This window comes from Artibeus jamaicensis, unplaced genomic scaffold (assembly GCF_021234435.1).
Source record: "Artibeus jamaicensis isolate MK-2021 breed Jamaican fruit bat unplaced genomic scaffold, CSHL_Jam_final contig_558, whole genome shotgun sequence".
NCBI lineage: Eukaryota > Metazoa > Chordata > Mammalia > Chiroptera > Phyllostomidae > Artibeus > Artibeus jamaicensis.
Genome location: NW_026521886.1, coordinates 4,079,962 through 4,100,697, shown reverse-complemented (window position 1 = coordinate 4,100,697; position 20,736 = coordinate 4,079,962). Strand labels below are relative to the sequence as shown.

General features: G+C 42.5%; 1 protein-coding gene and 1 long non-coding RNA gene across 4 annotated transcripts in view; one reads left to right on the top strand and one right to left on the bottom strand.

Annotated features, from left to right (window-relative positions):
• RUVBL1 (RuvB like AAA ATPase 1) overlaps nt 1-20,736 on the bottom strand; it is a 94,214-nt gene that overhangs the window by 67,475 nt on the left and 6,003 nt on the right. Inside the window, exon 2 of one of the 3 annotated variants that reach the window (XM_037139651.2) lies at nt 1,990-2,154. In XM_037139651.2, coding sequence (XP_036995546.1) covers nt 1,990-2,130 — 141 coding nt within the window. In that variant the 5' untranslated portion in view covers nt 2,131-2,154. Of the gene's footprint in view, nt 1-1,989; nt 2,256-20,736 lie in introns of those variants that run through there. The other 2 variants (XM_053670302.1, XM_037139650.2) reach the window with 2 other exon arrangements.
• On the top strand, nt 2,413-9,552 carry LOC128628168 (uncharacterized). The gene is made up of 3 exons (XR_008392495.1): nt 2,413-2,477; nt 3,435-3,601; nt 8,480-9,552. It is a non-coding gene; the product is annotated as an uncharacterized LOC128628168 (long non-coding RNA).

Below are 20,736 nucleotides of genomic sequence, written 5' to 3'. Positions count from 1 at the left end.
AACAGAGTAATATGTTAATTGTAGAATTTAGGCACACAAGTTTTCACTACACAAGCCTTACAAGTTTTCACTACACAAGCCTTACAACTTTTCTGTATGCCTGAAATGTGTCATAATAAAATGGGATAGACACCTATTAGAGGTGAAAACAAGACATACAGGAGATAAAGCTGCTTAGTACAGTGCTTGGCACATAACAAGCATTCAACTAATGTTAGCTATCTGCAGTAATAGGTCCTTGGTAAGCAGAAGCTATATAAAGAGAAATGTGAAAGCCACCATGACTATGTCAATATTGCCTTTTTGAAAAGATGATGGTCTAAATGGAAGCCAGAGGCTTTTTTTTGGGGGGGGGCCCTTTCTATTAGCACATGCCATGGGGCCACATTTACCCAGACTTACTATGGCAGCCAGATAAAGCTAGAAGAATACAAGAATGTTGGCAGGTGTAACCAACTGTGGGAGGAGTTGGAAATGGGGCTGCAGAGGAAGACTGGTGCTGGGATTTAAACCCAGGCATGGCAGCCATGCCAGGGCAGGACTACATGGCTTTTGAAGGGAAAACCCCATGCTTTGGGGTGCTCCCTTTTGCCACGTGGCTTAGGAAGCAGGAGAGACTTTGCCTAGAAGAAAAGGGGTGAAAGGGTTCTTGCTGGTGGGCCAAGAGAAGGTGCCATATGGCTTTGGATTAACTAGGGATTGTGGCAGTGACCCAGTTGATGGTGCCAGGAGCCCGAACCACCATCTCTTTCTTTTCCTGAAATATGGTACCCCAGACTAGGGCACAGGAAGAAGGAAGGACTTTGTGTGTCTATGGACTTAAGTCTAAAGGGCTTAAGTATTTTAATGGAGATGTTAAGTTACTACCTAGATGTTTAAGTCTAGGAGTAAACAGTCTTAATTCACATTAAGGTTTCTGTAGTTGCTAAAGCACACACAACAAGGTCTCCCTAGCTGGTGTGGTTCCATGGATTGAGAACCAGCCTGCAAACAAAAAGGCTGTAAGTCTGATTCCCACTCAGGGCTCATGCCTGAGTTGTATAGGCCAGGTCCCCAGCTAGGGGTCCTGAAGAAACCACGGTAAGGCCAAGAGGCATAAATCTGACCTGAGAACACAGCAACTGACAGGTGGCTCTGAGATCATAGAGAGCACTAAACTGGGAGTCAGAATTACACCTGCATACAAATCCCAGCATTACCATTACTAAACTGAGTGGGAAGTGGGTAGGTGAAGTGACATCTCCCACCCTCAAATTTTTAATATGCAAGAAATAATACCACAAAAAAGCTCAAATAGTTTTGTCATTATAATGTAGATGAAAAAAAACTTGGCACTATTACCACCTAACAAGAGTGGGTAGAATTGGAATTGTCAAAAGGATGCTGAAAGTATGGATAGACTGTTCCTCCCTGTAACTCACTTCCTTTTTTGTTCCCAGGCTCGGAATCACAGTGAACTTTTTAAGGCTGATCACTGCCATACTTTAAAACTCCCAGTCTCCCACACCACTGACAAAAAATCCAAATTCCTTATCTTAGCCATTAAAGCCCCGCAGGAAGTGGCCCCCAGCAACAAATAATTATTGTCCTTACAGGTTTAAAAATTTACCGTCTGCCTTTCACCATACTAGAATGTAAGCCCCATTAGGAGCAGGGACCTAACTAATCTTGTTCTCTGCTGGAACTCAGCCTCGCGAACAGAGCACTAGAAGGAGTTGGGCGGGAGGACTCACTCAAGATATACTGTCAATGAGATGAAGCAAGCAGTCACGACTCCCGTTGGGTCGTCACCTGCTCTTCCGGAACGGCCTCACTCCCAGTCCCAGTGAGGCGCCTCCTCGCCTCACAGGCAATTTTCACTGACCTGAAAAAACTTAAGCGGGACACTCTAGCGCATACCCGGCTCTGAACCCGCACCTTAGCGGCTCTTTGCAGCAGCAGCCCTGCTCAACCGCCCAATCCCCAAACCCACCAGCGAGGCAGCCCTACCTCTCGCGCGTTCTCCTGGCCCACCAGCCCGGAGGCTGCCTGCTTGGCCAAGCCGCTCTCGTCCAGCCCCAGCCCCTTCACGTGGCTGTGGGAGGCAATGCGCTGAGTCTTCGTGGTGCTCTTCACCTCCTCTATCTTCATCTTCTGGACGTCAGGAACCAAGATCTGCGAGGAAAACCAGGAGTGAGTAATTCACAAACAGTAGCACCGTTACCATGAGGCCCTAACTAGAGCAGTTTATCAGGAACCACCTTGGCCCCCCTATTGGCGGAAAAAGAAACACCTCACTCCCCATTGGCTAATGGCTGCGCCCTTCGCGGTGTTAGTGGAGGCTCCGCCTACCCACATCCGGTGCGTCTACCGGTAATATCCCCCACTGGGCCCCACCCCCACCCTCCCAGCCTAAGTCGGCTTTTCTTCCGAGAGGTGGAGGGCTGTGGCAACAAAGGAGTGCTTGTGGTAACATAGGAGCAGCTGGCCAAGCCCAGGTTTAATTTAGGGCTGGCTGCTGCCAGGAAGGGGGGTGGGGGTGGGGGTGGGGGGGTGTTTATTTTTTTAAATTAATTTATTTTTTAAATTAATTAATTTTTTAAATAGTTTATTTATTTATTTTTAGAGAGAGGTAAAGGGAAGGAGAAAGAGTGGGAGAGAAACATCGATGTATGGTTGCCTGTCACCTGTCTCCCACTGGGGACCTGGCCTGTAACCCAGGCATGTGCCCTGACTGGCAATCAAACCTCGATCGTGTGGTTCGCAGGCCCGCGCTCAATCCACTGAGCTACACCAGCCAGGGCATATTTTTTTTAATTTATTGATTATGCTATTATAGTTGTCCCATGTTTTCCTCCCCTTTATTCCCCTCCATCCTGTACCCACCCTTCCACCATCATTCCCACACCTTAGTTCATGTCCATGGGTCATACATGTACATTCCTTGGCTTTTCCATTTCTCCTACTATTCTAAACCTCCCACTGTTTTGTACTTACTATTTATGCTTTTTATTCCCTGTATCCTTTACCCCATTCTCTCCCTCCCACTCCCCTGTTGCTAACCCTCCATGTGATCTCCATTTCTGTGAATCTGTTCCTGTTCTAGTTGTTTGCTTAGTTTTTGTTTTTGTTTTTTGGGGGTTAGTTGTTGATAGTTGTGAGGTTATTGTCATTTTACAGTTCATAGGTTTTGATCTTCTTTTTCTTAGATAAGTGTAACAGGATGGAGCCAAGAGGGGGGCCTCAAATAGGGATTTGTAATGGGATCCAGAACTCAAGGTGTCCAGGAAATATTAGAAATATATATATAGAATGTTCCCACTCCCACAAGTCTGAGCTGAGGGATGGGACACATGGAGCAGGGCCATTCAGAGCTGTGTTATATAGCAATAGCTTTGCATTTAACCTCTGGCATGGTCATTTAACATATCTATAACCTTTAACTGGTTTTATAGATATGTTAAACAGCTGTAGCCCTTTGAGCTAAGGGGATGGAAGTGACTTCCACCTTAGATGTCTCTGGGAGGCAACTCCCCCTGGTTACAAAGCCTGCATGACAGCTTGGAGAAGATTGGCTCCATGCCATGGGACCACACTTGCCCAGACTTACTATGGCAGCCAGGTAAAGCTAGAAGAATACAGGAATGTTGGCAGGTGTAACCAACTGTGGGAGGAGTTGGAAATGGGGCTGCAGAGGAAGACGTGCTGGGATTTAAACCCAGGCATGGCAGCCATGCCAGGGCAGGACTACATGGCTTTTGAAGGGAAAACCCCATGCTTTGGGGTGCTCCCTTTTGTCACGTGGCTTAGGAAGCAGGAGAGACTTTGCCTAGAAGAAAAGGGGTGAATGGGTTCTTGCTGGTGGGCCAAGATAAGGTGCTATATGGCTTTGGATTAACTAGGGATTGTGGCAGTGACCCAGTTGATGGTGCCAGGAGCCCGAACCACCATCTCTTTCTTTTCCTGAAATATGGTACCCCAGACTAGGGCATAGGGAGAAGGAAGGACTTTGTGTGTCTATGGGTATTCTAAAGGACTTAAGTATTTTAATAGAGATGTTAAGTTACTACTTTAAGTCTGTATAGCTTTTAAATAAATTATTTTCACAAATCTCTGGCATTGAGAGACGTCTTTCCTCTGGCAGCAGGCATAGCAAATCTAGTGGGGGTGGGACCCCTGGAGGAAAAAAAAGGTGGGGGGGTCTTTTCAATAATAGTATATCATATACCCCCCTCGGGGCTGTCCTGTAACATAAGTACCTTTAATGTTTCATATAATAAGGGCTTGATGATGATGAACTCCTTTACTTGATTTTATCTGGTAAGCACTTATCTGCCCTACATTCTAAATGATAGCTTTGCTGGATAGAGCAATCTTGGATGTAGGTCTTTGCCTTTCATGTCTTCCAATACTTCTTTCCAGCCCCTTCTTGCCTGTAAGGTCTCTTTGAAAAATCAGCTGACAGTCTTATGGGAAGTCTTTTGTAGCTAACTGTCTCCTTTTCTCTTGTTGCTTTTAAGATTCTCTCCTTATTTTTAATCTTGGGTAATATAATTATAATGTGCTTTAGTGTGTGCTTCCTTGAGTCCAACTTTTTTCAGACTCTCTTTGAGCTTCCAGGACTTCTGGAGGTCTATTCCTTTGCCAGATTAGGGAAGCTCTCCATTATTTGTTCAAATAAGTTTACAATTTCTTGGTCTTCCTCTTTTTCTGGCACTCCTATGATTCGGATGTTGGAATGTTTAAAGTTGTCCCAGAGGTCCCTGAGCCTCTCACCTGATATTTCTGGAATTTTTGTTTCTTCATTCTGTTCTGGTTGAATGTTTACTTTTTCCTTCTGCTCCAAATTGTTGATTTGAGACCTGGTTTCCTTCCCTTCACTGTTGGTTCCTTGTACATTTTCCTTTGTTTCACTTTTCATAGCCTGCACTTTTGCTTCTATTTTGTTACCATTCTCAACCATTTCTGTGTGCATCCTGATTACCAGTGTTTTGAACTCTGCATCTGATAGGTTTGCTATGTCTTAATTGCTTGTATTTTTTCTGGAGATTTGCTCTGTTCTTTCATTTGGGCCATAGTTTTTGTCTCAGAACACGTATTACTTGTAAAGGGCAGAACCTTAGGTATTTACCAGGGCAGGGCAACCCACTTGGCTGCTCTCTGGCACTGTATGTGGGGGAGGGGGTCTGAGAGGGAACAATGCTGCTTGCTCAGTTCTTTGAGGGCTTTCAGTCACCTCCTCTGCTACCCATAAGCAAATTGGGCCCTTATGGTGCTGATTTCTAGGTGGGTGGTTTTGTGTATGTTCTAGGACCCTGTGAGTTTCTCCAACGAATTCTCCTGTGAAGCTGGGAGTTTGTCCTGCCACCTCAACCCTCCACAGATTTTTTCATTCAGAGGTTTTGCAGCTTTATTTCCCTGCACTGGAACCCTGGGTTGCGCAGTTTGTCTTGCTCCTCTGTTATTCCTCCCAGTTTATCCTCACGCAAACATGCAACTGCCTGCTCTACAAGCTGCTGCCTCACCTGATCTGCCAGCTGCCACCCTGCCCGCCCTGGTCCTCCAGCCACTACTTTATCACAAGTCCTCTCCTCCCCAGCTGCCCATCTCCGCTCCTCCTACCAGTCTGGATGAATGTTTCTTTAACTCCTTGGTTGTCACACTTCCATGCAGTTTGATTTTTCAGGCAGTTCTGGTTATTTTTTGTTTTTAAATATGTTGCCCTTCTTTTGGTTGTTCAAGGAGGCAAAGTGTATCTACCTACTCTTCCATCTTGGCTGGAAGTCCCCAGATGTGGGTTTTCTTGTGCCATCCTATACATCTTGCACTGGAGCATCTTATTCTTCAGCAAAGTTCAAGTTATCACCTCCATTTTGGAGATGGAGAGACAGAGTTAGAGCTTAAGCCTGGACTTTTGCTTACTCAGTTTTCTGACTCCTAAGCCTTGTTTCTCCTTGGGGAGGCCCAGCTCATCCAGCCAATCACTGCTGCAGGGAACTGCCTTCCTCTGGTTCTCCTCCCCTCCACCTGCTCCTTTGCTTAAATTAAGTTGACTGTAAATAACATTTTTTGTTTCCCAAACTCTACAACCCTGTAAGGTAGTATAATTCCTAATACAAATAAATACAGAGGCTAAAAGTGGTTCAATAACCTACCCAAAAATGCACAGTAAATAATCAGAACTGGAACATCAGCTGAGCACTTAATGGCTTCACAGCCTATATGATTCTCACCCAATCTTATGACCTCAGATGAGACAATTAGCCAGCAAACGTGTTATGTCAGGTTTCATAATGATATTAACACTCCATATTCCACAGTGTACTCTCCCTATCCATCCAGTCATTCAGCAAATATTTGTTAGCACCTGCTATGAGCCAGATACTATAATGCACTAGGAACACAGAGATAAAATACAAACTCCAGCCTTGAGAGCTTAGCCTTTAATTGGGAAATTTGCAACATGAAATGTGCAGGAACAGGTACATCCACTTGTACCTGTAAGCTCAGAGCAAGGCCATCTGGAATAGCCTAGAATGCCAAGGAATGCATCATGAGGTGAAAATGCCTAGGTCAAATCTTGATAAGTGGGTAAGAGTTCCTCAGAAGCACATGTTATGTCACCATGTTACAGATGAGTTAACTGAGGTGCAGATAAAGGGAAGGACTTGCCCAGAGCTTAGGACAACCTGCATTAGGGTTAAGACAGATCTTCCTGACTTCGAATCTAGCTAGTAGTTCCTGACTCGCATCTCCTTGTACTTCTCCATCATAACTTTTGAATCTAAGTTTCTAATTATTTGCAAGATTATTGGGTCAATGTTTGTCACTCCCACTAAACTACAGGCATTATGAGAGTGTAGATCAATTTGTGTTTTTCATAATTTTATAAACATTTATTAAAAATTTTATTTGATTTTAGAGAGAAAGGGAAACATTGATATTTGTTGTCCCACTTATGCATTCATTGGTTGATCCTGACCTGGGATTGAACTTGCAACCTTGGGGTATCAGGACAATGCTCTGACCAACTGAGCTACCCTGCTAGGTTTGTTTGTCATTTTAACCCAAGTACCTGGCACACGGCATGGCTCACAAGGCATCTTATGAATTCAAATAATTTTCTAGAACCCCACATGCACATTTGAAATCATGCAGTTTTGCTGCATATATTTTACACACTGGGTTTTTGTGACTTGGTAATGGTTTCTGTCTGTGAATGGAAACTTTTGGCATTTTATGAGCTTGAAAAAGAAGCAAGGCATTAGAAAACTATGGTTGTTACTTGTGGCCTATTATCCATCAATCCTATGGTTATAACTTTTGAGTCACTCCAGAGGATTGCATCTCTTTGACTTATTGCTGGTCATACCCATAGGTGAGGAGCAATTCCTTTCACCCTGTGGATGAGGGAGCCTTTCTTCCAACTAATAGTCAAAGCGAGGCACTCTATGGAACTACTTTGTGTATTAGTTTGGAGAGAAAACCACTTTTACATTCCTTATTTTAAGCCCCCAAACATTGGAACAAAGTAGAGAGAGATTTCCTTCCATCCTAATATGGAGGTGGGAAGATAAAGACAGTCTCAGAGGAATCCCTTGGAGGACTTGGTCCAGTGGTTTTCAAACTACATTCCCTGGAGTTGTAGAATTAATTCATTCATTGCTAGTATGAGTGGGGAAGGGGAGGGCTGAGAATACAGGATATCAGTTCCATTCCCTACATCCCCTTCCACCAAAGCTGTTCTTTTTTTTTTTTAATCCTCACAGGAAAAAACATTTTTTATCACTTTTAGAGGAAGAGGAAGAAAGAGAGAAACATTGATGTGAGGGAGAAGCATTGCCTGGACCAGGGATAAAACCCGCAAATGTAGTTATGTGCCCTGACTAGGTATTGAACCTGCAACCTTTACAAGAGCATTCCAAACAACTGAGTCACATCAGCCAGAGTAAAGCTGTTCCATTATTTTACAGCTAAAGAACAATTCAAAAATCACTAATCTGGCTTAGCATTCTCATTTTACATGTAAGGAAATTGGGGCCCTAAAGAGGATAGAATTTGTCCAGTGTGACAAATTGATCAATTGAGTGACAGAGTCCCAGACCCCAGATCTGGTGTGCAAAGAAGCTGGACCTGGTTACAGAACCAGACAATACTTTTTATTTAGACAGAAGTCTATATGGTTGGCCAGTGTCTGAAATACACAGGTGGATGAAGGGCAGGTGAGGCCCACAGTAGCAGATGTGTGTTATTTTGCCTACCCAGAATCCAACCAACTTCCTCTGGCTCTCATCACTCTAATTTTCTTTAGAGAACCACCATTCCCCCACTTTGAGTCCAGGTGGTTTGAATGGGTTGATCCCACCCCAGCATTGTTTCAGGTATGGATCAAGAACCTGGCCTAGCCTATCAAAGTATCCCATCCTCCTGGACATGGAGATTGGTTTGGGAATGTGAGTGGAGAGTCCAAGAACAGTCCTGGTACTTTTATATTTTCCAGGTCATCTTTGCCTACTTCATGGGAAGACTCTGCCTGAGAATGAAGCCAATACAGCAGAGAAAAGCTGACAGAAATTCCTGATAAAATCTTTTACATTCCCTGATCCAGCCCTGCCCTACTAGCAATGTAATATGGCACTGACATTGGGACTTAAAATGGTTTGATTTAGGTTTTTATCTGTGGGTTATGAAAATCCTTATCAATATAATGATACAAATGCAGGTAATTGTGTGGACTGCTACATTTCACAATCATGCTGTGTGAAAACCCCAGGACTGCGAACTCTTTCATTCTCTCACTCCTATGACCCTGGCTCTTTCACCTCTAGTCCATTCCCTCTTTTCTCCAGTACAAGTAAGCTCATCTCAGTCACTTGATTTCCAACCATTTGCTCCCTCCTGGACTTGACTTCTTTCATACCTGACCTTTGAACCCACAAGCCCAGGTCAAGCCTACCTCTGCCTTCTACACTGGCTAATGAAGGCTGCTATATATGTTAGCAGATAATTATTCAGTGGTTCCATGGAACTATTTCATGGTTATGGTTTTCAGCTTCAGCTGAGCACTCAGAGCTGCCCAACTATTATTTTATTAGTTAGGATATTAACTTGGCTGCAGCCACAGAGAGATACAAAGTAATAGTTAACAAATAGGATAGAAGTTACTTTTTCTCACATAAGGTCCAAGCAGGTATTCTACCTGGTGAGTGTTGAGATCTGGGAAATTGAGAACATAGCCTGACCACAGCAAAACAGGAAGAAGGAACAGCATGCAAACAAAGGCTGAGCAGACATCCTGCAGTATGTAAGTGTTCCACTCAGAGCAAAACAGGCTGATTGTAATCTGCTTAGCTTTGAATTTTGAAACCCCACCCTGTTCCCATGCGAGGTCTCTGTCAGCAAACAGCTAACTGCCACGTCTGCTTCTGTTCAACGCTTGCTTGCTCGCCCCTATATAAGGACTTAGCTGTAAGTGCTCGGCGCGACTCCCATCTGCAGCCCTCTGGGCACCGTGTCTCAGGACACTCCGAGAGTTCGCCCCTGCGCAGGTTAAGCTTGGCCAATAAAATAAGATCAAAACCCTGAAAGGTCTTCGAAAGTTATTCTTGCATCTGGTGGATATAACAGTGAGCTCTATAATTATTAAAGATCTCTCTTCCTCTGTCTTGTTACTGTGCCATTCTCACACACACCTTATATCCCATTGTCCAAGATGGTTGCTCAAGCTCCCCCTAAAAGGTGTGTTTGAAGCAGCAAGAAGAAAAGGGAGGGTATGCTCCTTTCCTTGAACCTTGACCTCAAGTTGCACCACCATTTCTATTCATGTCCCAATGGTCAGACTTGATCAAATACCTGCAAGGGATGCTGGGAAATGTGGTCTTTTTTTTTTTTTAATTTTTTAAAAATATTTTATTATTTATCTTTAGAGGGGAAGGGGGGGAAGGAGAGAGGGAGAGAAACATCAATGTATGGTTGCCTTTTGTGCATCCCCTGCTGGGAACTGGCCTGCAGGGAACCGGCCTGCAACCCAGGCACGTGCCCTGACTGGGAATTGAACCGTGATCGTGTGGTTCGCAGGCCCCGCGCTCAATCCACTGAGCTACACCAGCCAGAGCGGAAATGTGGTCTTGAACTGGAAAGATATGTGCCTCACTAAAAATTCTATTCCTGTGTGAAAAGGGGGAGTAGATACATTGGGAAACAACTCTTACTCCTTGTTTTGAGCTTCTGTCTGCCAACCACTGCTGGCTTATCCTTGTTTCCTGACTCAAAAGCAGACATGAAATTCCCCCTAGTTAAACTAACCCTACTAAGTGGGTTTCAGATAACAATCTGGGGTCTATTCCATCTCAGAGACCTCATTCTACCCATTATCCTACTTTTCCTGAATTTCCATCTATTCTCCTTGATCATTTTCCATATTTCTATTCTCCCTGATAATTCCCCATATGATATAAACATACTCAATCTTTTCTGTGGGGGCGACTTCCTCACGAGTCCCCCCGAGTGCCACGGATAAGAATGAATATGGCCGAGACATGATGTGATCTGCCTGGGGAGGAGAAGTGAGCAGTGGCCAGTTTCTCGGGGAAAAAGGCCAGCTGCGGCCAGTTTCTCTGAGGAGAAAAAAGGCCACAAGCACCCTCCTCCAGAGCCTTTTATTAGGTTCTAATACAGAGGAATACAGGGTGGCAAGGATTAAACAGTAGATAACATTTCAAAGAAATCTGAGGGCTTAGTATGAGTCAGAGTCTGTTAGAAACAATTTTAGGGTTTCCTGCTCAAACCCTTAACATATGAATGAAAGCACTCTTAGCAGAGCAGATTTCATGGGTTTATCAGGAAGTCTTTGTGATGCCAGATTTTCCCCCAGGACACACTCAATCAAGGCAAGGAGCTGCACCTCTCCCCAACAGGTATTCAGGCTTAAGGGAATTAGAGCCAAGAAGCACTTCTCCCAGAGGATGTGGGGACTCAGGCTATGTCAAAGCCAGGGGGCAAGAGTCCATTGCTCTTTGTTGCAGTCCCCCAAACTCCTTCCATGATGGCCTCCCAAGTGGTCAAGTCTGGCTTAGGTTGCCCCCCCCCCCGTGAGGGGTCTTACCTGTCATTGACTTCTGACCAAGCTTTGGGGGCAGGGAGAGGAAACTGAGACAGCGTTTGCTACTAGAGACAAGCTTTATCTCCTGCAGCTGGCACTCCCAAAGGTCGTCCCTTGCCCTTAGCCACAAAGTGTCCAGACACAATTCCTAGAACCATGGCAGAGCGGTCTACAACACTTTTTCATATTAAAACACATTATATTTAATGATGAAAGACTGAAATTTTTTACCCTAAAATCAGGAACAAGATAAGGGTGCCTGTTTTTGGCACTTCTATTCAACATAGTACTGGAAGTTCTATCCAGAACAATTAGGCAAGAAAAATAAATAAAAGACACCCAAAATGAAAAGGAATAAAGGCTAGCTCTATTCTTAGATAACCTACTTCAATATATAGAAAACCCTAAAGAATACACACACACACAAACTGTTAGGGCCAAGTTGTTGAGTACAAAATTAACACAAAAACCAGGATATAAATAAATACAATCTTTCCCATTTTAAAATGTACACTGCTGGTGTTGGCAGAAATGGACAAACCCATCCTAAAATTCATATGAAATATCAAAAGACACCAAAAAGCCAAACAATCTTGTAAAAGAAAAACAAAGTTGGCAGCCTCCTACTTCATGATTTCAAAACTTACTATAAATCTACAGTAATCAAAACAGTGTAGTACTAACATAAGGATAGGGATACAGGTCAAAAGAATGGAATACACAGCCCAGAAATTAACTCTCACATACTTTCAAGGGTGTCAAGACCCTTGAAATGGCGAGAGGACAGTGTCTTCAACAAATAGTCTTGGAAAACTGAATATTCTTACGCAAAAGGAAGAAGTTAGACCTTTATTTTGTACAACATACAAAATTAGATGGATCAAAAACCTGCTTTTGAGCCCTTAACCTATAAAAACCTTAAGAGAAAACATAGGGGTAAATCATTATAACCTTGGGTTTGGCAATAGTTTCTTAAATATGACACCAAAAGCACTGACAACAAGAAAAAAATAGGTAAGTTGGACTTCGTCAAAATTAAAAACTTTTGTGCATCAAAGGACAGTATCTCTCAAGAGATTGTAAGGATAATCCACAGAATGAGAGAAAATATTTGCAAATTATACATCTGATGAGGCTTTGATATATAGAATATATAAAGAATTGCTACATTTAAACAAAAAAGAACAACCCAGTTTACAAATGAGCACAGGACTTGTTAGACATTTCTCTAAAGAAGATATGCAAATAGCCAATAAGTACATGAAGAGATGCTCAACATCATTGACCTTAAAGAAATGCAAATCAAGCCCTGGCTAGTGTAGCTCAATGGATTGAGCGCAGGCCTGCAAACCACACCATGGCTGTTCAATTCCCAGTCAGGGCACATGCCTGGATTGCAGGCCAGTTCCCAGTGGGGGACTCACGAGAGGCAACCATACATTGATGTTTCTCTCCTTCCCTTCCTCTCTAAAGATAAATAAATAAAACCTTTTAAAAAACTATTAAAAAAAACTTCAATGTATAATATATGTAATTGCTTTGAAGACTGTGGACTCAGGAGGCAGACTGGCTTTAAAAAAAAAAAAGAAAGAAATGCAAATCAAAACTACAATGAGCCCTGACCAGTGTATCTCAGTTTGTGGGCCTCTTCCTGAAAACGGAAGAGTCATGGGTGTGATTCCTGGCCAGGGCACATGCCTATGTTGCAGGTTTGGTTCCCCACTGGGGTGCATATGCAAGGCGGCCAATCGGTGTTTCTCACATCAAGGTTTCTCTCCTCTTTCTCTTTCCCTTTCCCCCTCTCTGAAATCAGTCAGCATAGCCTCAGGTGAGGATAAAGAAGAATGACATATATTTCATACTTATTCATATGGTTATAATTTAAAAAAGAAAAGAAATACTGAGAAGGATATGGAGATATTGGACCCCTGAGTATTGCTGGTAGGAATGTAAAGGAGTGCAGCTACTGTGGAAAATAGTTTCTTCGATCCTCAGTAAGTTAAACACAGATTTACCATATAACCCAGCAATTTCAAATCTAGATATACTCCAAAGAACTAAAACCAGGGACTCAGATATTTGTATACCAATGTTCCTAGCAGCATTATTCACAGTAGCTATGATATTATAATTTATAATAAGAAATATGTATGTGTTTTTTGTCTCTGTTTCTGGCTCCTAAAACCTACTTGGAATTTTCTAAGTGATGAGATCTGTAAAGGTATTTCTTATTATATTAATGTTGTCGCTTTTAGATCAATACATAAGGATGGATCTAGTTGCCCAGATAAACCACCATGTAATTAAAGGGTTGGAACTTTCAGTCCCCATCTGCACCTGGGACTTCCAGGGAAGGGAGAGAGGTTGGAGGTTGGGTTATTAATTACCAGTGGTCAATCATTTAATCAATCAAGCCTGTGTAATGAAGCCTTCATAAATACCCAAAAGGATGGGGTTCAGAGAGCTTTATACATTGGTAACACATGGAGATTTGGGGAGAGTAGCATGCTCAGAGAACATGAAAGCTCCAGAATCTTTCTTCTTTTGTTGACCTATGTATCTCTTCATCTGGATGTTGGTTCATATCTTTTAATATCCTTTGTAATGTTAAACAAAATTCAAGTAAATTTTAAAGATCTTACTGGCTTTATTCAATGATTCATGAATTAAGCAACATCCAATTAGCAGATAGAAAGGAGCTGTATAAAATAAAAGACTTTTATACAAAGAAGGAAGAAGGAACCAGGAAGTTATACTGAGCAAAAAAGCAAATTGGTTATTGCAAGGTCACTTTCTTTTAGGAGATTGCAAGGGGTGTATCAAGCCAATTACCTAATTAGTGCTTATCAGTCGATTTCTGATTGACTGGTTTATGGTTCCATTTTTGGAAAAACCAAAAACTGTAATTAGGTTAAGTCTTGCCCTGACTGGTGTGGCGTAGTTGGTTGAAGGTTGTCCCCCAAAGTGAAAGGTCCCCAGTTCAATGCCTGGTCATGCCACATGCCTAGGTCCGAGGTCCTAGGTTGGGGTGCTTTAGGGAGGTAATTGATCAATGTTTCTCTCTCACATGAATGTTTCTCTCCCTCTCTTTCTTCCCCCCTTCCCCTCTCTCTAAAATAAGTTAATTATTTAAAAAATTTTTAAAGTTAAGTCTCTGGTGACTTGGGGCTTAGTGTAAGTGACTCACTTTTGGAAGTGTTGTCTTATTTTTCATAATTGTCCCTCCTCATCTGCCTTTAAATCAGACTCTCAGCCTGAGAGATGTGATCAAAATTTAAGGCACTAGCATTACTTCCAGCTATCGCTTTGAAGTTTTCACAGTTTTTTTGCTGAATCCCCATGTGGTATTTACAGGTCATGGTAACATTTTGCTGAATCTCTGGTATTCACAAGTCAGGACATTGGGGTCACATTTTTTGAGTTGGTCTTTGTCTTTGTTCCTTTTCTGATGTTCTAGCCTTAGGAAGATCATTTGCTTGGTGGTTGCTGGATGCAAATATGTATTTCAAACTTTCGAGAGAATACAGGGCACCAGGGATACTACTGTGATTATTATAACAGGATAATTCCCAATGTCTGGAGTGCACTTCAGAACAATGGTCCCCAAGATGCAAACAAATCAGAATCAAATAAGCCAAAGAAAGATTTCTTTTAAAGGAGTCACTTTTTAAAGCTAACTGGCTTATTCAGTGACCTTGTGTTCCCATATCCTCACTGTCAGGATGGGTGGGGTAGGACAAAATGCAGCTGAACTACAACCCTGAAAATATGGCTGACATCAGACCAGAGGGCCGAAGGGCGGGCTTTGCCAAAGCGGATATCTGCATAGCAACCTGAGCCACCAATGATATATTGCCGCTTTGTTCAATGGGGACAATCCCCATTTCCCACAAAGAGAACCAACCAAAATAAAACCCCGCCATATTCCCTGCTTGGGGGCAACTTCCCCGGCCCCACTCTGTGGACCAGAGAACCTTGCCCAGGTGTGCAAACCCCAGTAAAGCTCTATACTGCCTAACTTTGTGGCTGATTGGTATTTTCTTCCAAGGCAGAGCCTAAGAAAACCTTTCACTCACCAGCTCTGATTATCCACCTCTCTGGTTATTGCCAACCAAACTGTCATGCTTGTTACATTAACCCTAGGCTGATTTCTGAGAACAGATGATTTTGCTGGCACCTTAGAGTTGGCACAAAGACATAAAATTGAATAACATTGATCCACATAGAACATTACTGCCTTTTTACTTCTCTTTCAGAAACTATTAGGGGGTGGAGTACAACTTTACTCCCTTTCTAACACTTGCTAATCTTCTTTTTGGGGGGGTAACCTTCTTTATTAAAGACTCTAAAATTGAGGTTATTGTGGTTTCTGGCTGCTTATGGCGTGATAATGTTTTTCTACATATTAGGTAAATATTTTGAGTCAAAAAGCTGGTCAATTTAAAGAAAAATAGTAAGTCATAGGTGATACCTGGATAGTACATAAATTGTAAAGATGGTTTATCATTGGGTTTGAGAAAACCTAACATAAAACAAGGATCAGCTGGCAGGGAATGAATGGGCCCTGTGCTTCAGGCAGCATGGAAGTCTCCTATTTCTGCACAGACTACATGAATTCAAATGTGACCTTTTCTGAGCAGTTATCTCTGCAGGTTCATATCCTTCTGCTATAAAACAGCAGTCACAACAACCACTTATGGGATTATTAAGAGAATTAAATGAGACCCTTTACAAGGAGCTCTAGCACTGGGAGGGCCACAGAAAATGGTATTAGAGCTTTGGGGTATAAAGATATGAACTTCCTCCCTTAATACTTGCCCTCTGTGTATATATCCTGGCATTAGGGGTTAATTTTGTCATGGCTTTTAAACGGAAACAGGGCACTTCCAGGAACTCCAAAGAAGGCTCTAGGGGAGAATCCATTGTTTTTCCTTTTTTAGGTTCAACAGGTACATTCCTGGGTTCATGACCTTTCATCTTCAAAGAGAGTAATGGGTGGTAGAGTCTTTCTCTTTGCTTCTGACCCTTCTGCCTCCCTCTAATAAAAATACTTGTGATTATATCTGGCCTACAGGATTGTCCAGGATAATCTCCCTATCTTAAGAGCCTTCACTAAATCATACCTGCAAAGTCCCTCTTACCATTGTAGGGTAACATGCTCACAGGTTCCAGGACATGGACATCTTCGAAGGGCCATTATTCTGACATGGACAGGCTCCCTTTTTGGGTTCCCATCACAGCCCAAACGGATTTACCAGATCCAGTATCAGAGGGCACATTTTTGTATTGTTTGTCCTGGACAAAATTCCAGGTTTTTCTCTGATTGTGCTAACTTGGATCACATGCTCACTAACAAACAAATTTCAAAGGCAAGGGTGAACCTGAGACTTAAATCTCAGGTTCATCCCTGGAGCTAGAGTGGAGTCAACACCCAAAGCGACCAATAGGAAAGGAAGTGAGATGGACTTGGAGATGGGCAATTCTCCAAGGAGAATTGAGGAGTCTTACAGAAGAAGAGGGAATGGATACTGACCATTATAGACCATAACGATCTTGTACAATATCTACATTCAGATGGAAGAAATGGTGAGTCACACAGTCACCATGAAGTAGGGCCATGATTTGAACTTTCATGGGATCAGTTCTTGCCAGGACATCATCTTTCTCATCCTGTGGCTAAGATGGCACGAGTAGATCTGTTTAATGCTGGAAATGCCATGAAGCATGGCTGGTGGCCTGGGTGACAATCCTATCCGAGGTTAGTATGGGACATATGGAGGAAGGTACATGGTTAACAATCACTGGCAAGGTAGATATCCTCAGAGAAAAGAGAAATTTCCATTTCACACCTAAAAGGATCTTTAGAGCCAAAACTCAAATCAAAGAGCAAAGTATAATAACTACCTCTGGGCAAATTTATAATTAATCCTAGATTAATTGGCTTTAATGAAGTTGAATTAATTACTAGCTATTTGTAAAGGACTTTGAACTACATGAAAATGGCATTAAAGAAATAGAAAGGAACCAGCATCCCATTAAGAACAAATCCCAAATAATCACACTTCTGCAGACAGTTTCCTGTCAATCATTTTTCAGGGACCATGCACAACCTGTGGGATTATGGGACCCAGGAGTCTGCTGCAGAGGAGCTATTTGTGGGCTGGAGGTTTGGGGGTGAGTTCACTTAAAAAAAAGTTATGGAGTATTTGCATGTTCTAGTCCCCAGGCAATCAAAGATGTATAAGGCATTCTTAACCTAGGCTAGGAGAAAGCACCAGAGCACTAGCCTGGTATAAAGCAAATTTAACTCAGTGTGATACATGCCGGGGTAGAGACAAAAGATACAATGGAGGGGAGTCATGTGACCTGGATTTTGCTGGCAACAGTACTCTAGTTTCTATAGGGAGTCCCTCCCCTCCCTCGTACTTTCCTTCTGGCACTCAGAGTGAGTTTATGACTTATTCCTGGCTAGGAAGAGCATGTAGTGTATTTCTTTGCTTGGTTGGGTGGGGGGGAGGGCACACAACTTCATCAAAGACAATGACTTAAAGTGGGGATTATGTACAGTTGCTGAGGTTGTAAACTTGGAGGTGCTGGTATCTCTCATCACCATGAGGAGAGAGCCTGCCTGGGAATGAAAGCAACCTAGAGGAAGGAGGAACATAGATATGAAGAGAAACAAAGTTGGTGCCAAAGTTGTGTCATCATCTGAGCCCTGGATGAGGCTCTGAGAGTAATTATCTCTTCTCCTGGACTTTTTAGTTAGGTTTATTTATTTAAGTTAACAAACACTGATATAGCACTTTCCGTACACCAGGTATCGTTCTAAGTGTTACACAAAGATCAGTTCATTTAATACTTGCAACCATGTGTGTTAGGAACTATGATGTTTTTCTACTCTACAAATGAAACTGAAGCACAAAAGGTTTTTACAACTTGCTCAAAATTATATAGTTTTCAGATGGTGGAGGCAGGATTTAAGCACAAGCAGTCTGCTGCCAGAGTCTGTGCTTTTAACTGTATCATGGGCCAGTGTGTTTCCTTTTTTGCTTAGTCAGTATAATGTTGGATTTCTGTCATTTACCCTAAAAAAATTGTGACTAATGTAGGATATGACATGAAAGAATCTTCTAGGAGGCATGCCAGGCAAAGGGGGAGCTAGTGGGCAAGTATAAGGCAGGGTAGATCAGCACTATCTACTTGCAGGGTTACACTGGTTCAGGGTGGCTCAAGAAGAGAGTGATGGTGTGGACTGCAGTGAGAAATCTATTCACAGGCAACAGCAAGAAAAGAATTTATGATTTTCCCACCAGGGCTTAAAAACTAATGGATCTTAGTCCCACTAATGCCTTTAGGACATTTTTTAAATGCAAAAATACCAATGTGTTTCAAGTAAAATGTCTTCTTCTCTCCCTTCAGCCTACTAGTTCCCCTCATGGAGATATTTATTTAGTGCCACCTATGTGCACTGTATGAGACAGTAGACTGACAGTGGTCTTAGGGTACTTCAGTATCCCAAGTTTAAACACCTGGAGGGGAGACAGTAAGTAATGAGCATAAGAAGGGACTAAATGATAAAGTATGTTAAAGGCTGATATGTGCAAAGGAAAAAATGAGCAGATAAGGGAGATGGAGAATACTCCAGGCTGTGTTGGTCCATACTTGATGGTTTTCAGTAACAGCAAGGAGAACAGTGGAGCTGGAGTCAGGAGAAAGTAGGAGATAGTTCAGAGAGAGAATATGGTGGGTGAGGACTGCAAGGCCCTGTAAATGCTATGACTGCTGTGACCACAGTGAGGACTTTGGCTCTTACTCTGGTTGACATTGTTACCAGACAGGGACAGGCCAGAGTGGGTCTGCTTTAGGCCAGCCTACACTGTGTGGGTTCTTGACTTGATGCAGGAGAAACTTCAAAATACTAGTCCATATGATTTTGAGAGTATGTTTATTAAAGTTTGGGATTGTAAAATGAAGGACCTAGGGTAGAAGAAGTAACAGGAGAGAGCCTAGGCAGTGCTCTGTTTTGGCTCTCTAGAAACATTATAGAAAGAAGTGAGCCTGGGCAGGGCTTCTGTCAGCTCACTGTGAAGTCTGAGAAAAAGGAGGCCTTGGAGACAGGAACAGGGGTTAAGCTAGGACAAGCTGCCACTGCCCACTGCTCCCCTGGTTGCAAGTCTCACAGGGGCCCTTAGAGCTTAGGAGAAAATAAAAAGTTCATGCCCAAGAAGGGTCATGGGCATGCTCTAGGGAGCCCACATCTGGTCTCTGTCTTGGGGGTTTTATCTCTCTTCTGTGGGTGAGAATCTTGGGGGAGGGTTTCAACAGAATAGTCATCAGCTTTCCAGGTACATTTTTAATATACTGATACATTAGAATAAGCATATATGGAATTTGGGATTATTCTTTGGTCTGCTTTACTGTTTTAATTATATCTTGGGTCTGTCTGGCTGAATTAGGTCTTTGTTATTTGTTCCCCTGACTTTAACTGTCCTTGGGTTTAGCTGGCACAAATAGCATTAATTTGGTCTCTGTTCTGTATCTCCCTGACCAAGGTGATTTAAGCTCATATTCTCTGGCTAAAGAGAAGAGGTATGTACTCTTAAGTGTCCATGGTAAGGGAAGATAAGGTCTTTCGATTCACTAGCTGGCTATAAGTTGTTCAAATTGCTTGGCCTTGTTTAACTATCTTGCCTCAGTTTTCCCATTCCACTTGCCTAGAAATTTTCCTAGCTTCTCCTGCCTCAAGATAGGGAGATAGTGGAGGGTTTTGAGAAGCATAACATGGTATAATGTATGTGTGAAAAGCACTGCTCTGGTTTTTATGTGGAGAACAGGCTGCAGGAAAGCAAGAACGGATGTAGAAAACTGATTTCAGTAAATCAAAATATCACTGAGCTACCACTACACACCTATTAGAAAGGTTAAAGTTAAAACAAAACAACACTCAAATATTGCTGGGAAATGGAAAATGGAACAGGCATTCTGAAAAACAGTTTAGTGGCTTCTTATAAAGTTAAAATATACTTATCATATGACCCAGCAATCCTACTCCTAGGTATTGACCCAAGTAATATGAAGACATGTTCACAGAGAAACCAATATTTAAGTGTTTAGAGCAGCTTTATCTGTGATAGCCAAAAAACTGGAAACAACCCAAATGTCCTTCAGCAGGTGAAGGCATAAAGCAATGATGATCTATCCATACAACAGACCAATAAACAGTGGTAAAAAGGAGCATGCACTGTAGTTATATGCAACGGTATGGATGAATCTCAAATGCATTATACTAAGTGAAAGAAGATGGACCCTCCCTGGCTGGTGTGGCTCAGTGGACTGAGTGCCCGCCTGTGAACCAAATTGTCAGCAGTTCAATTTCTGGTAGAGGTACATGCCTGGGTGGTAGGCCAGGTCCCCAGTGGGGAGCACTCAAGAGAGAACCACACATTGATGGTTCTCTCCCTTTTTCTCCCTCCCTTCCCCTCTCTAAAAATAAAATAAATAAAATAAATAAAAAAGAAGATGGACTTAAAAGGCTATCCACTATGTGCTTCCATTTACATGATGTTCTAGGGAAGGGTTGTGGAACTGTTTTGTGTCTTGATTATAGTGGTGGTTACATGACTCTGTGGATTTTCCAAAGTTCATAGAACCATACA